The sequence below is a fragment of the Tupaia chinensis genome, unplaced genomic scaffold (genome assembly GCF_000334495.1).
Source record: "Tupaia chinensis unplaced genomic scaffold, TupChi_1.0 Scaffold000248_2, whole genome shotgun sequence".
Taxonomy (NCBI): domain Eukaryota; kingdom Metazoa; phylum Chordata; class Mammalia; order Scandentia; family Tupaiidae; genus Tupaia; species Tupaia belangeri.
Genome location: NW_006159727.1, coordinates 3,156,700 through 3,173,152, shown reverse-complemented (window position 1 = coordinate 3,173,152; position 16,453 = coordinate 3,156,700). Strand labels below are relative to the sequence as shown.

General features: G+C 40.3%; 1 protein-coding gene across 1 annotated transcript in view; it reads left to right on the top strand.

The window, feature by feature from the left end:
* Positions 1-6,663, top strand: part of SYTL5 (synaptotagmin like 5) — a 249,156-nt gene extending 242,493 nt beyond the window's left edge. The window contains exons 18-19 of the mRNA XM_006148891.3: positions 3,356-3,564; positions 4,701-6,663. Of these exons, the coding sequence (XP_006148953.1) occupies positions 3,356-3,564; positions 4,701-4,843 (352 nt within the window). The 3' untranslated portion in view covers positions 4,844-6,663. The remainder of the gene's footprint in view (positions 1-3,355; positions 3,565-4,700) is intronic.
* The last annotated feature ends 9,790 nt before the right edge of the window (positions 6,664-16,453 follow it).

The following is a 16,453-nucleotide window of genomic DNA, read 5'->3' as shown; positions in this document are numbered from 1 at the left end:
CCTGAGAGCAGTATTTTTACTGTAAGGAAATGAGTCAAGCCTTTACCCTTACATGCTAACAATGGGAAGAAGCAACTGTTGGAGCTTTCCTATTAGTGAGTATGTGCACCTAAATCCTGGTCCATCTGTCCTTCATTTATTCTTTTTTTTTTTAATAAATTTTTTCCACAGGTGCATGTGCTCACCAGAGGGAGAGAGACAGAGACAGAAAGAGGGAAAGTGAGAAATCACCGCCTGGCGGGATCAACATGCCATAGTCCCTTCTCCTCTATTCTCCTCTCAGGATTTTGGGCACACACGCACATGTGCCCAGGATTATTTTCAAGTCGCTGAGTCCAGAACTCAAACCGCAGTTGGCCATATGGGAGTCCAGCACCTTAACCACAACACCACCCTGCTGGCCTCCCTTCATTCTTTCTTGAAGTTATTTATAGAAGAAATGCCTTTCTTTCAATCTTGTTGAATTGTGTCTCGCCGGCCCCATCATCCAGTTTAGACCTCTGTTGCTGATTATCTGGTGAAATGAAGGAATGGCTTCTGGCCTGTGACCTTGTAAGGGTGTCTGAACATCTTCTGAAGTGGTTGTCACTTTTTTTTTTTTTTTAATATTTATTTATTTATTTATTTTTGCCAGAGGGAATGTACACTCATCAGAAAGACAGAGAGAGATAGAGAGACAGAAAGTGAGAAATCACCCCCCAGGGAGGATGGCCATGCCACAATCCCTTCTCCTCCATTCTCCTTTTGGGATCTTGGGCACACACACACACATGTCCAGTGTGAGTTTAAGCCCGGACTTGAACTGCAGTTGACTACATGGGAGTCCAGCGACATAGCCATTACACCATCTGCTGGTCCCACAGTTGTCACTTTTTATCTTGTGGAATGTTGGACATTTATGAGACAGAAATAATAAAGGACAGTATCTTTGTTCTATAATGGGGGGAAAAGCCTAACCTTCTAGTAAATTCTCTCTTTAGTTATACTTAAACCTTAAGTTTTTAAAGGGATCTGAGATTTTTTTTTTTTAAAGAGTGAGAGAACAAGAATCAACCCTTCTGTAAAGCTTAGTATTGTAACATATATCAGTTACGATTAGGTTTGTGAGCAAAAATAGCAGTGGCTTAAAACAAAAGTTTTTTCTCTTACATGTAAAGAAAAAAAAGACTGAAGGTAAGATATTCAGGCATGGAAGGTATGGAAGCACCATGATTATCAGGGACCCAAGTTGTTGTTTTTTTTTATTTTTTAGAGAAATTTTTGCTATAGGGTGTGTGTGCTTGCTGGAGAGACAGAGACAGAAAGCAAGAAATCACTCCCAAGGGGCATGGCCATGCCATGATCCTTTTTCTCCTCCATTCTCTTCTCAGGACTTTGGGCACACATGCACATGTGCCCAACGTGAGTGTATGTCTGAGACTCAAACTGTGGTCAACTACATGAGAGTTCAGTGATGTAACTATTACACCATTTGCTGGTCCCACGGACCCAAGTATTTTTCTGTCTCCTCATGGTATCCACTTCATGGGCCCAGAATGGTGCTCAAGTTTCAGCTGCCCCATCTAAATTCCAGCTGGAAGGACATTTCCTAGTTGTTTTATGTGGAACTACTTATATACCATTGGCCAGAACTCAGTCACATGGCTATATTAGCTGCAAGGGAAGCTGGGAATGTAATCTTTGTTCTGGGCTACTGGTACTCAAATAAAAGAATAGGATTTTTTTTAAGTGAAGAATAAGAGAATAATGAGTATTAAGAGATAACAGACAGTCTTTGGTACATGAAATGTACTCTAATTTCTTTATGGCAAGGTCATTTGCCTGTGGATTTTGTTTTCTGTTTGTTTGTTTGTTTGCTTGTTTTAGTGTACTAATTCCATACACACATCTGTCTCCTTCCCTAAAGCATGCTCCCTAGAGGGGAAGGGGTAATATTCATCACATGTTTAGAGCCTAGTAGTGTTTTGACCTTAGCAGAGAAGGCCTAGGCCTAGGATACAGGTGTTTTTTTGTTTTGTTTTGTTTGGGTTTTTTTGTTTTTTGTTTTTTGTTTTGTCTCATTTTGTTATGTTTCTTTTTTTTTCCTTTTTATTTTTGAGAGGTTTTTTTCACTATAGGTTGTGTGCATTCACCAGAAAGACAAAGAGAGACAGAGAGACAGAAAGTGAGAAATCACCCCCCAGGGGGGCAATCCCTTCTCCTCCATTCTCCTCTCAGGATCTTGGGCACACACACACATGGGCCCGGCATGAGTTTAAGCCACGGGGTCCGGGACTCGAACTGCGGTCGAATACGTGGGAGTCCAGTGACATAGCCATTACGCTAACTGCTGGTTCCCTGTTATGTTTCTTTTTAAGAAGAGATGTCAAGATACATCAGTAAAGGAGTAGAGAATATGAGACAGAGAAGGGAAGAAAACTGATGAGAAGATATATTAGTGGACAGATTACCATTGTGGACAACTGTAGTTCATTCACACTGGAGAAGCAATGAAGAAGTCTGTGAAGTGTACCTTAGGATTTTCCCTTTAAGGGAGAGGGAGGCTGGGGCATTTTTCCACAGATTTCTAAAACTCATTGGTTGAGGGTTTCACATAGAGGTACTAGATTTTCAGTAATTTCAGAGTTCTCTGCACATAAGTTGAGTCAGCTCACTCAGCACCAGAAAAGTTCTTAATTGGAGAAGCCCATAGACATGGGTCCTCAAGGTCAGAAGTTGAAAGCATGTTGTAAACTCCTCGGCTACAAGTCAGCTCTGAGGTGGGCCAAAAAGATGCAAAGGAAAGCATTTACTTAGTGTCTAACATAGAAGGTGTTTTCTTTTCAGGATGGGGTTTAAGGACCAAATAAGATTAGAAAAGAGAGTGAGGTCATTTTACTATTATGCACTTAAAGAAATAATAAGTCATGGGATCAGCAGTTAGTGTAATGGCTATGTCACTGGACTCCCACATAGTCGACCGCGGTTCGTGTCCCAGACCCGGTGGCTTGAAACACGCCAGGCACATGTGCGTGCATGCCTAAGATCCCAAGAGGAGAATGGAGGAGAAGGGATTGCCGCGTGGCCATCCCCCCTGGGGGGTGATTTCTCGCTTTCTGTCTCTCTGTCTCTCTCTGTCTGTCTGGCAAGCACACACACCCTATAGCAAAAAATACTCTTAAAAAAAAAAGAAATAATAAGCCATTCTGTTAAATAAATCCTGATGTAAGCATGTAAGAACCTGGAAGAGAAAATCAAATATACATAACACATTTACACATATATACACCCAGGAATTATGGGAAATTTAAATGACTACTCAAGGACGGCATTTTCTGCTTACTGTCTCACTGATGACTTGTGTTTTCTCCTGCAGCTACCTGCTCCCTGATGATAGCAAAGCCACCAAGCATAAAACTGTGGTAATTAAAAAGAGTGTTAACCCTCAGTGGAATCATACTTTCCTGTTCAGTGGTCTGCATCCCCAGGATATAAAGAATGTTTGCCTAGAACTTACCATCTGGGACAAGGAGGCATTTTCCAGCAACATCTTTCTAGGAGGAGTTCGTTTGAATTCTGGAAGTGGTAAGCAACTTAGGGACACTGTGAGATGGTCTGTGACTAGGCACTGAGCAGGGGGTGTGGCTCCTATAGGTGTGATGTGTAGTAGATCTATATATGGTTTCAGCTGTAGCTGAATCCAGAACTTACTACAGATGCTCCATTCCTTTAGCTAAGGATTTGTTCCTTGTTATAATATAAATATCACTACTGTTAACTTTGTGTCCTTAAGCTAGATGTTTGGGAGATACAATGTTTATATTCTGTCCTTTTATAAAATATTATTTACACCATAGTCTAAATGAATTTCCAGAACATAATCCTTCAGGTTTTGCTCGAGAGAGGATCACTAAGACAGCATAGGCTTCTGATAGGGAAAAAGGAGCTTCTAAGACCAACGCTATGCCATCCTCTTCTCAGTTCTGTCCAGCACTTGCAGTCATTATTCACCCTGGTGGGATTAAAAGGAAGTCTAATTTCTCCTTTAAAATTACCATCTATAACATCTAATTTTGTTCAAACAGGTCATAGAAACCCACCATTGGTGCCATAAAATATAACTATTATAGGGTATTACAGGGTGAATTAGTTGTGTGGGGTGAAGGGCACGTAGAATTACAGTAGTAGAGCACATGAGCACTAGTAGAATATTTGAAGCCCCCCAAACTTTCATTATCCCATAGCCTAGGCCAGACATAGATGGTACACATGCTCCATGGCTAACATTTTTGTTGAGAAAGACCCTACCCCTATGATGCTTTACTTAGTTACAGATTAAGGGGAGCTGAGGATATCTATGTCACCAAAGAAAAAAAAAAACTCCCTAGGTCAAAGAAGTGGCCTTACTTGAAAGGGAGAGCTTCAGCCTAGTTGTTTCACATTAGCTCAGTTCAAACGAGCCAGCTTTCTGCTAAACTGCCCAAGTAGATAGGAGACGAGCTACCAAGGCCATCTTGGTTTGTCTCAAATCGTCTATCGTCTAGGCAGAAGAGAATAATGCAGCCTGCAAAGAATTGATTCCATCTGACACCACACATTAGATATGGTAGAAGAAAAAAAGCCTGTGAAGGGCTTTCTGACTGAAAGGCCCCCTCAGATGTCCTCCAGAAGACCAACACATTTAGTCTGTGAAGTGTAATGCTGTCCTTTCCCTTCTTCAGGTGTGAGTCATGGGAAAAACGTGGATTGGATGGACTCCCGAGGGGAAGAGCAGCGCCTTTGGCAGAAGATGGCTGACAACCCTGGGACCCCAGTAGAGGGTATACTCATGCTCCGTTCTAGCATGGGGAAGTGCAGGCTCTGAAAGGACCAGTTCTCCGTGAATGAGGCCTCCGGGGACTGTCATTTCCAGCTATCATTTCCTACCAGCCACAGGCTGAGACTGGGGATTCTGCTTCCTGCCATTACTCATCTGATGATATTGGAATTTGAGGGGAGCAATGTCAGTGGTATGAACATTTCAGTGTCTTGCCTAGTGCCTAAAAACACGTGTACCTCTATATGTCCATGGGCCAGGGCATTTTTGATTGGATGATAGAAATTGTACTGGACTGGGCTGTCAACAAGCAAATTACAATGGCTCCTAGTGTTTAGGCCATAAGGGAAATGGCACAACTTATTTGAAATTGTAGTTGAGACTGAGGGTCCCCAACTTTCTACTAATTCTGAGTTACTTTAGAATTCCTCAAACACTTTGAGGAGAAAGAGGGCTACTGAGAAGGTAGATCACTTGAAGGTAGATCACGCTTTGCTCACCATAGAAGACACGGTGAGGGTAGCTGCCGGGGCAAGCGAGTAGTCCTGTTACTTGTGATTTAACCAAGTAATCTTTCAAGGTGAACTGACAGGGCTTTCTATAGTGATTACAGAATTTCTTATCTAAAACAGATTGCTTTTGAAATTGAACAGAGATAAATAGTTACACCAGAACAACAGATACAAACTAAGATTGACCTGGGACACTTGGGATGTAGGGTCACTTTATGGATGACCTAGCAACAAAAGAGCTCTGTTGTAAAGATTTATTTTATAAAATGATCTAAGCCGTGAACTAAAAGGGAATAAGAAATAATGGTCAATTGATACATCTTCTCACATTTTGTTCATTGATGAGACTAATTTAATGAAAAAGAAGGTACTCCACCTGCTGTTTCATTTGTCTCCCTTCTGCCATGTAATGGGAGTTTTTGACTCTATTAGCTCTTTCCCCCTCATATTCTCCTTTCCTGAGTTTTTGTTATCTCCTTTGCAGCAGTTAGCTATTGCTACAGTAGTGCTTAATGACAAACTACCCCAGATATCAATGATTTAAAATGATAACCCTTTCTTCTCATGGGTATTAAGTTTGGCCAGGACATCTCTGCTTCCTGCTACAGGCCTGAGGGTCTATATTCACTGCTTACATCTCATCCACTTTAACGAAGGGATAGCTAGAGCATTATGAGGGCAGAGATGCAACAGGATGAGCCCCACTGCACAAGTACATCTTGAGCTTCTGCCTGTGCCATGTCTATAGATATCACATTGTCATTTATCAGTGGAAATCATATGGCCAAGCCCCAAATCAAGAAGCAGAAAAATGTGCTCTGCTTACAATGAAGCCATGACAGAGGGAGGATACAGGAAGGAATGGAGAATTGGAGCCAACGGCTCAGTCTACCATTCCTTCCGTCACCTGGAATCTTAGATGTTTGAGCCAAAATACTTAGATGCAAAAGTAGTTAAAGCCAGAAGGGATGTCAGTCCTGATTCCTCACTTAAAGATTCCAAAATTGAATCTAAGAGAGCCAAGATGATTTTCCCAAGGGCATATAGAGGCTGTAACTAAATCTGGACTCAAACCCAAGGTATATCTTCTGGGCCAGCATTTTTTTCACTGTCATCCTTGGCATGAGTCTATACTTATCAAAGTGGATAGAAAAGCATATGTCAAGGAAGACAGAACAGTGTCTGATTATTTAGCATGTACATATCTGACCCAGGTATATTGTTGAGTTCTATTGTAGCCCCTCTGCTCATTTTTTTATTCGAGTTAATATACAATCCTTGAAAGTGTGAAAACTCAATTTTAGTAGAAGAGCTAGAATCATCTTCAGACTTATTCTACCTAGTTGTTCCATGTTTCAGATTTCTTCTTGAACTTTGAAAACTGATTTAAGAATATGTTTAGTCTTATTCTTGGTAAAAGAATAAGCAATTCATTTTCATTATTGTTCCAAAATAAGCCATTTAATTTTAGAAGATTGAAATTATTAATCTAGTGTAGTAATAAGTACAATGAGTATGCTACTTTTTTTTTTTAACTCACACCCATAGTCCTATGCTACCCTTCCTAAAACAAAACAAAAAATGTAAGAATGTCACTACTGCCCATATTTTGGAAAAATAAATTGTCTTCAGACTTGATGTGACTTGTGCTGTCTTCAGTGAAATTTTTAGGGGAGATAAAAGGATAATGATGGTGAAATTTGAAGACATCTCTGAAATGGGCACAATGAAGTGGATTTATTCATGTGGCAAAATGATAATAACTTGAACTCAAGATGAGCATTGTTCATATTTAGAGCAATTCTCTGTATCTTGGTTTCATAAAATCCATTACCTAACTACATTTTCCATAATGGAAAATCCAGATATGCAGAAGTCTATCAGAAACGTGTTGGTGAGGACCAGCAGTTAGCATAATGGCTATGTCGCTGGACTCCCATGTAATCGACTGCGGTTCAAGTCTCAGACCCGGTGGCTTAAACTCATGCTGGGCACATGTGCATGCGTGCCCAAGATCCCGAGAGGAGAATGGAGGAAAAGGAATTGTGGTGTGGCCACCACCTGGGGGGTGATTTCTCGCTTTCTGTCTCTCTGTCTCTCTCTGTCTTTCTGGCGAGCACACACACCCTATAGCAAAAACCTCTCCAAAAAAAAAAAAGTTACGCCTTTTGATCTACAGAAGGAAATTTACCATTTTGTCAAAACAAAGCCAATAGAAACACAAACTATTGCTGTCACTGTGAGTAATGCGTAATGTTTCAAAGACTATCAATTGTACCTCATTTGCCTCACTAGAAGTCATCAAACGATTCTAGAGGAGGGGTTCTTTTCTACTTTGAAAAGGGGCATGATATGTGTATATGGTTAATATTGCCTATAAATGGCAAAGTACATTGGATAGTATATCATATTTCCCTCTTTGGTATTTTAGCACAAGGCTTGTATCTGCCTTCCTGTTTTTTCTGAACGAGACAGAAACTAATACAGTATATAAATAAGCTGTTTCATTGTAATCATTGAGGCAATAGTTTAAATTAGAGTTTTCTGAGGAGCAGATATCTGATTTTAGGATGGCAAAGGGCTAGATAAGTGTTTAAATATGAAAATTTATATCTGTTTATTATTGAATGCATTTACTTTTAAGAAGGAATTTAATTGCTCCTTTCCAACAATTTTTCTGCTTAGCCATTTTGTCTTCTAGAGGTTGAAACTCATTTGTGCAAATTCAAGGTTGATAGGTTGCCTTCTAAAAAGGATGGCTCTGATTAGAGGCAGGGCTTTTATTTTGCTGAATGGGGTATGCAAGATTGAGCCAGACATAAATTGCTAAGGACATAAGAGAAGGGGAAGTTGACTTCACTGGAGTCTTCCTTTTTATCCTTTCTACTAGGCAGGTATTTCTCAAAATAAATGTATAAATATTAGGCCAGTCAGGTGGCATGTTAATTAAGGTAACTAGATCCCACATGACTGACTATGTGGTTCAAGTCCTGGACACGAAGGCTTGAAAAACATACTGGGTACATGTGCATACATTCATGTCCAAAACCCCAAGAGAAGAATGGAGATGGGATTATGATGTGGCCATCCCCTCTGGCAGATGATTTCTCATGCTCTCTCTCTGGCAAGCCCACACACCCTATAACAAAAAAAAAGTTTTACAAATATTTAGAGAACATCTGTGAGATTCACCATATCGGCCCAAGTGTTAGACCAACTCTGTGAATGCATTAGGTCCCCATTTCTGAATTGAGCACTGTAGTCATGAGTAGGCTGAATTTTTCTCTTGGACCTGAGAATGAGTCCAGGATTTTAGTTGGCTGAAAAAGAAAGATAGATACACCTTCTGGACCAGCAGGTGGCATAATGGTTAAGGTACTGGATGCCCACATTGCTGACCACCCATTTCAAGTGGTAGATTGTGGCTTGAAACTCACGCTGGGTGCATGTGTGTATGAGCCCAAAATCCTAAGAGGAGGCTGGAGGAGAAGGCTGTCCTCCCTGAGGGGGGTGAGTTCTCACTCTGTTTCTTTGTCTTTCCAGCAAGTGCACATGTCCTATAGCAAAAATCCCTTTAAGAAATAGACATGCTATCAATATCCTAAGAATGGCTAAAAATCATTGGATCACTGAGACATTAGAATAGGGACTCACCTTTGGAAGAAGTAAGAGGGATAATTTTCCAAAATCTACCATTGCCTGGGTCACTTACATGTGAGTAACTTAATTTCTGTTTGTTGTTTTTAATCCCTGGCACTCACTTGCTTTAGCTGCCAATTTATTCTCCTATTTTTTAAGGTTTTTGCCATATGGTGTGTGCACTCACCAGAGATACAGAGGGAGACAGTGAGAGGGAAAGTGAGAAGTTCACCCCCCCACCCCCCGGAAGAATGGCCACTCTTCAGTCTCTTCTCCATTTTCTTGGGTTTGGGGGCATGTATGCACACACACCCAGCGTAATTTCAAGCTGCCAGGGAGTTCAGCACCTTAACCCCTATGCCAACCTGCTGGCACCACTCTCCTAAACTTATGCTCTGATAAAAAAAAAAATCAGTCACTTTGCTTTTAATTAGTAGACTTTGTTAGACTACTATTAGGTTCACAAAAAAATTGAGCAAAAAGTACTGAGATTTTGCCATATACTAATACTATCCCCCATTTGATTTTCTCCTATTATTGAAATCTTGCCTTAAAGTGGTACAGTTTTCACAATTTGATAAACCTGATTGTTAACTAAAGACAATAGCTTATGTTTGGGTTCATTCTTGGTCTTTTACAGTTCTGTTGGTTTTGATAAATGCATATCATATAGCCACAGTTTGGTTATCATACAGAGTATTTTCAATGCCCTAAAAATTCCATGTGTTCCGACCCTTGACAATTACTCATCTTTTTATTGACTCCCTAGTTTTGCCTTTTACAGAATGTCAGAGAGTTAGAATCATATGCTGTGTAGCCTTTATACAGTTACTTCTTTTACTTGTCAACATGCATTTAATTTCTCTATGTCTTTGTGTGGCTTGATACCTTTTTTTTTTTTAGATAGATTTTTGCTATAGGGAGTTTGCACTTGCTAGAGAGACAAAGAGACAGAAAGTGAGAAATTATCCCCCAGAGGGGATGGTCATGCTACAATCCCTTCTCCTCCATTCTCCTCTTGGGATTTTAGGCACACACGCACTCACCCAGGATGAGTTTTACCCTGACAGATCTGGGACTCGAACTGCAGTCAACTACATAACCATTTTACCAGGCTAAATTTTATTTTTGTCTGAGTTATAAGAACACTTAACCTGAGATCTACCTTCTTGGTTAATATTTAAGCATACAAGCATATAAGGCGGTATTCATTATATTTTTGGCACATAATAATTTTTGTTTCTTTTTAAATAGAGAGAAAAAGAGAAGGGTAGAAGAACTCTGAGGAAACAATAACAGTTTTTGAAAACGCCATGCAGATGGTGGGAGGTCTGCATTCATTTTGCTAGCTTTGTTTGTTGTTACTGCTGGCTACAAACCACTGTTGCTGTTTGCTTTTCTTCCCATGTTTAGTGCAAACTTAGTAGCTGTATGGTTCAGGAATAGAGCTGTGTAAGGGGAAACAGCCTCCAATTGCCAAAGAAATTGAAAGACCAAAGAAAATGAGGCAAGTCAAGCTTGCCAGCAGCAAAATTCACTAGGGAACTTACCAACAGAAGTGCATCTTGGTCAGCAGCAAGATAGGTAGTTTTCACATGGGAGGGTTCACTATGCTTAGAGGCAGGGGTCTACGGTCTGTGCAGATTGCAGGTTATGGAATGTGCATACGGTGTTTGTGTCATGATTGGCAATTGAAAATGTACTGCTTCAAAGCCCAGGTTAATGGTTACATTTACCAGATGGGAATCCAGGAAGGGGTCTGACTAGTACTGGCAGGCAGTCAGCGTTAATGGGAAAATACAGTAGTCAGGATGGAAGATTGTGTACAAGATGGAGTCACCCTGGCTCTGCACAAATATGTAAACGCTTAACCCGCCTTCTTCTGTGTTTCTGTATGGAATACATATCCCAGACCAAAGTTTGTGCCATCCTGTCCTTGCTGCAAATCATAATGTGTTTGTTTCATTAAATCTGCTTCCCTGGTATCTCTAACAGGTTACATTAAGGTATTCCTGAATATTTTTTTTTGGAGAGGTTTTTGCTATAGGGCACGTGCGCTCGCCAGACAGACAGAGAGAGACATAGAGACAGAAAGCGAGAAATCACCCCCCAAGGGGGATGGTCATGCCGCAATCCCTTCTCCTCCATTCTCCTCTCGGGATCTTGGGCACGCACGCACACGCGCCCGGCATGAGTTTTAAGCCACCGGGTCTGGGACGTGAACCACGATCGACTACATGGGAGTCCAGCAACATAGCCATTACGCTAACTGCTGGTTCCCATGTGTTCCTGAATTCTTGAAAATGGATTATATGTCCTTGAAGATTAATTATATATCACCTACTCCTCCTGTTTTTATATATATTTGTCTCTGGTGAAAAGCACATTTGCTGAATTGCCACACAGACTGGATGAATTTCTGGTTTCTGGTTTTAAGCCTAGAAGAATACTGATGTTCAGCTAGTAGAATTAAGGTGCTGGATCCCACCTGGTCAGCTGTGTCATTCAAGTCCTGGACCCAACGGCCTGAAAATCATGCTGGGCCTGTGTGTCTGCATGCGCAAAATCCTGCGAGGACAGTGGAGGAAAAAGGATTCTGGCATGGCCACCCCACCAAAGAATGATTTCTCACAGTCTCTCTCACTCTCTCTCTCTGACTTTCTGGCAAGTACATGTACCCTATAGCAATACCCTGTAACAAAATGAACAAACAAAAACAAAAAAACTGCCCTTCAGTGTAGGTTTTGCTCATTTATCTTTCCTAAGTCTGAACCTAAAGCAACTGACCAGTGTTCCCTTTGCTTTTCCCTCAAATCATGGATAATGACAAGGGAGGATCATGCATGACTTTTATTGAGCACCTACTATGTTTCAGATGCTTTACAGATTGTTACCGTATTATCTGTATTTAAAAATACAAGACCCCCCGGGACCAGCAGTTAGCATAATGGCTATGTCACTGAACTCCCATGTAGCCAACCATGGTTCAAGTCCCAGACCCAGTGGCTTAAACTCATACCGGGCATGTGTGCATGCATGCCCAAGATCTGGAGAGGGAGGAGCATGGAGGAGAAGGGATTGTGGCATGGCCATCCCCCCGGGAGGTGATTTCTCGCTTTCTGTCTCTCTGTCTCTCTCTGTCTTTCTGGTGAGCGCACGCAACCTATAGCAAAATCCTCTCAAAAAAAAAAAATACAAGACCCTCCTACCCCCCTAAAAAAAAAAGAACTAAGAGGCTCAGAGAAGCTAAACAACTTGCTCAAATTACAAAATAGTATATAATGGAGCACACCACATGGAGCTCTCAGTTAAGATCCCAAAGCTATTCTCTTTGTACTTATAGACAGAAATCTTCTGCTTGTCCTGAGCATGAGATTTACTTCTCAATTTGATTCATGAAACAACAGCATTAACATCACCTGGGAACTCATTGAAAATGCCGATATTGGTGCCCAGCTCATTCAGTCAGAACATTCATCAAAGATCCTTAGTTGATTCTCAAAAACAATGAAATTTGAAATGCACTTGGTGTAAAAAAAAATGGCAGAATTGATCTTGATACTTAATACTATTTCTTGTTGTAGATGTGAACATTGGCCTAAGACACCCCATTTATCAGTCTTTTCTTTGAGCCCCTTTTCTTCCTCAATTTTGATTTATTCACATAAACACATGCTTGATTACTGATGTCCTTTTGTGTGTGTTCTCCTGTGACTATCCTGAAGACATTCCTCATGCATGTAATCTGACCTTGTTTTAGAGTACTTGGAATGAAAGAACTAGATAATTCTTATTCTCAAGGATTCTCTCAACTTGCTGAATCCAATGAGGACCAACTGAATCTGGGTATGATTTCCATTAAACCTAAGGAATTTGAACCCCTGAAATCTTTATTCCATAGTTACTAAGCAAACATCTTTTAGCTGGTATCTTCTATTTTCAGTCAAGATTTAGCATTTATGTTGCTGATGATAACAAGTTACAGAAAAAAGCATTTGGATACCAACTTAATTTAGGCCAGTGACAAATGTAAAGCCTGACTCAAGGGTACATTTTTGTTAACTCAGCATGAAAAGAAGGTGATGTGTCTAAAGAACAATGGCCTGATGGTTAGGAAACCTAGCTCCTTCTCCCATCTGTGCTATTTACTATGGATTTTGAGCAAGACATTTCCTCTCTCAGCCTCAGTCTTTCCATCTGTAAAATGAGGAACTAGAACTAAGTAATATCCAAGGTGTCCTGAAACTCTCAAGTTCTGTGACAACTTGCACATACTTGAATTTATTTACTCTTAGACATCACTGATTGTTAAGATGCAGTATTATTTTACACACCACTAAAAATACCCACAAATGCCACTGATTATAATTACAATATGTTGCTCTGCATATTCTGTATCTGTCCCCACAAATTTTCTCTTAGCCCTTCTTCACACTGTTCAGTGCTTCAAGGGGCAAACCTTAATGAACTTCTTCAATGGGGCTCCCTAATCCTCCAGAATTCAGTTGGGTTTGGACAAAGGAAGATCCCATTAAAAGATTGAATGGTGGGACCAGCAGTTAGCATAATGGCTATGTCACTGAACTCCCATGTAGTAGACTGCGGTTGGAGTCCTAAACCCAGTGGTTTAAACTCACGCCGGGCGTGTGTGCGTGCGTGCCCAAGATCCCAAGAGGAAAGTAGAGGAGACGGGATTGTGGCATGGCTATCCCCCCTGGGGGTTGATTTCTTGATTTCTGTCTCTCTGTCTCTCTCTGTTTGTTTGGTGAGCGCACGCCTGGAGAAGGGAAGTGCCCTATAGCAAAAAAAAAAAAAAAAACTCTCATAAAAAAAAAAGATTGAATGGTAAGAGCAAAATGAGATTGATGTAGTTACTCCCCATGCTCCACTGTCACCCATGAAGTGACAGTGGCTACATTCCTTTACTCAGTACTATAGTTCTTATCACATGGCCTTCTATAGGTATGGCCACAGTAACCACTCCTGTTCTTCACCCCTTCAAGTCTGAGTGGTAAAAGCTTCTGGTGTTGCTAGCTTCACCATTCCTAATTACTTTCCCTTTACCCTGACCACACCTTTATAAATAGTCATTCTATTAATATTTCTTCAGTGTGCTATGGTCATTTGGCATTCCATTTGTTCCCTGCTAGGAGCCTAATTGAAACCAGGACTGTTTTTAGGAAATAAGCTCTCAAAATAGAATTTTAGGATTGTATAGATCACATATTTGAGAAGCATTCACAGCATTTGTCACAGTACTAGGTGTTTTGTAAATGTGCATTTGTTTGACTGAAAAACAAAAAATAAATCTTCCAATTTTAGTGTCTCTATTCACTAGAAGAAATATTAGGTAACCAAAAATCAAGAATTTCCCTTGTAGGTTTTGTATGATGAAGCAAAGATGGTCATTGAAAGATATACATGTTCCCTCAAGAACATTCTCTGTGCTCTCTACAGTAGACAACCTGTCTCTGATTATCTTTGTTGATGGGAATTAAAAAGAAAGCATTTTCCTAGTCAATAGCTAGATGCCAGATAGGGACTTTATTGCTTTGTAGCACAACTAGAACTAAAAGCAGTCATCAATATTATAGATCCAGATGATGTTCTTTGTATAAAGAAAATTACTGGCCCTCTGGAGTATATAACAAAGAGAAAGAAAGATGACGTAGCCCCTAGATAGAAAAATAAACTGTTCTCCCTGTCATATGAATGTACCACCATACTTAGACTCAAAGAATACCTTATATAATATTACCACTGACCGAGAAACTCATTTTACAGTGTAGAAAGTATATTTGTAAGTTCACGCAGTGGAATTCATTGCCTCATCACCCACAAAAAGCTAGTTCGATGGAACTTGGAATGGCTTGCTCAAAGCTCAGTTACAGATTCAGCTAATAGATAATACTTAGTGAGGCTGACTTGATATCTTACATGATGTAGCAAGTATATGCCTTAAACCAGCAGCAAATGTATGGTGCTGATACCCTCATAGCTAAAAAGCATGATGTCAGGGACCAAGGCTTGGAGCTGGAAATAACCCCTCTTAATATTATACCTAATAACTACTTAGGGACTTTTCCAACATATCTATGGGGTGGAGTTCAATGAGTCTAAGTGGTGTAATGGCCAATGAAGGAAGGCCTACATATGAAATGGTCACGGTTCTATTACATTGGAAGCTAAGAATGACTCTTAACCACTTCAGGATCCTCACACCACTGAACCTACAGGTAGAGAAGGAGGTTCTTGTATTTGCTGGAGTTGTTATCAAGAGCAAATTGGGGCACTCATACACAATGGTTACAAGCATTATATCTAGTGGTCAGGGGGTTACTTAGGTATCCCTTACTACTTCTTTGATTAATAAACCTGGCCAGTGGGAAACTTCAATGATCAGTAAAAACAAGGTCACTAAGGAATTAAATCCTACAACAATGGAAGTTTAGGCCAATCCCCCACTTAAAGAAATCCATGTAGCTGAAGTGTGGACAGAGAGTAGAGTTTGAAATGATCATCAACTCAGATCCAAGGACCAGCTGTAGAAATGGGACTGAAGCACCTACATTTTGTGTTGATTAACTGTTTATTCTACACTCTATCCCTGCTCACCTCCACCCTCCCCCTCCCAACGCTGAGCTATCTTATATGTAAAAACCACAATAAAGGGGCCAGCAGGTGGCATGATGATAAAGGACCCTGGAGTTCCACATAGTCCAATGCAGTTCAAGTTCCAGACTTGGTGGCTTGCTTTCTTATTGTTTTCTCTCTCTCTTGCCCTCTCTGGTCAAACTAAAATAAATAAATAAATAAAGTTAAATAAAACAATTATAAAAATCACAATCAATATTACTTACTAAGTATTAGATACTCTCTCAGGCTTGATTTTGGTGACTAAGGTAACCTTGTCCAGGACTCCTAGTTGCTACTCTAGGGCCAAAACATTAAAATGCTATTTAGTCAACCCATCCAAAGCAAATAGCTTTTCATGAACTGAGTTCAGAGCTTTCTGCAAAAAGAGAATGATTCACCAGCTTGGAAACACATCAGATTCTTCAGGGGTTGTACTTCATTCACATTTGCAGCCCTATGAGACAACTGGCACATAGTCTTGCCAATCCCATTTTTACAAACATGGGTCTTCCTTACAGCCTTTACTCCTGACAGTATTTAGTCAATGCTGTCTTACCAACTCCTTAGCAAAACTGCTGACCAGAATGGTCTTATAAATCAAGATGGCACACTTCTCCACCTTATGCACTCACAATGAAAACACTAAAATGTTAGTTTCCTTTAAGAATCTTCTTGACAGAGCACTAAAAATTATTAATATTGTAAAATTTTGACCCTTAAGTGCATGTGTTTTAAATACTTTTTTGTGTGTATGCCAAAGTATATATAATGCACTTTTCACCATTCTTTTTGTTTTAAAGAACAGATGATAGTTATTTGGACTTGAGAAGTTAGCAGGCTCTCAAAAATGAACTAAATGAGCCTGTCATTT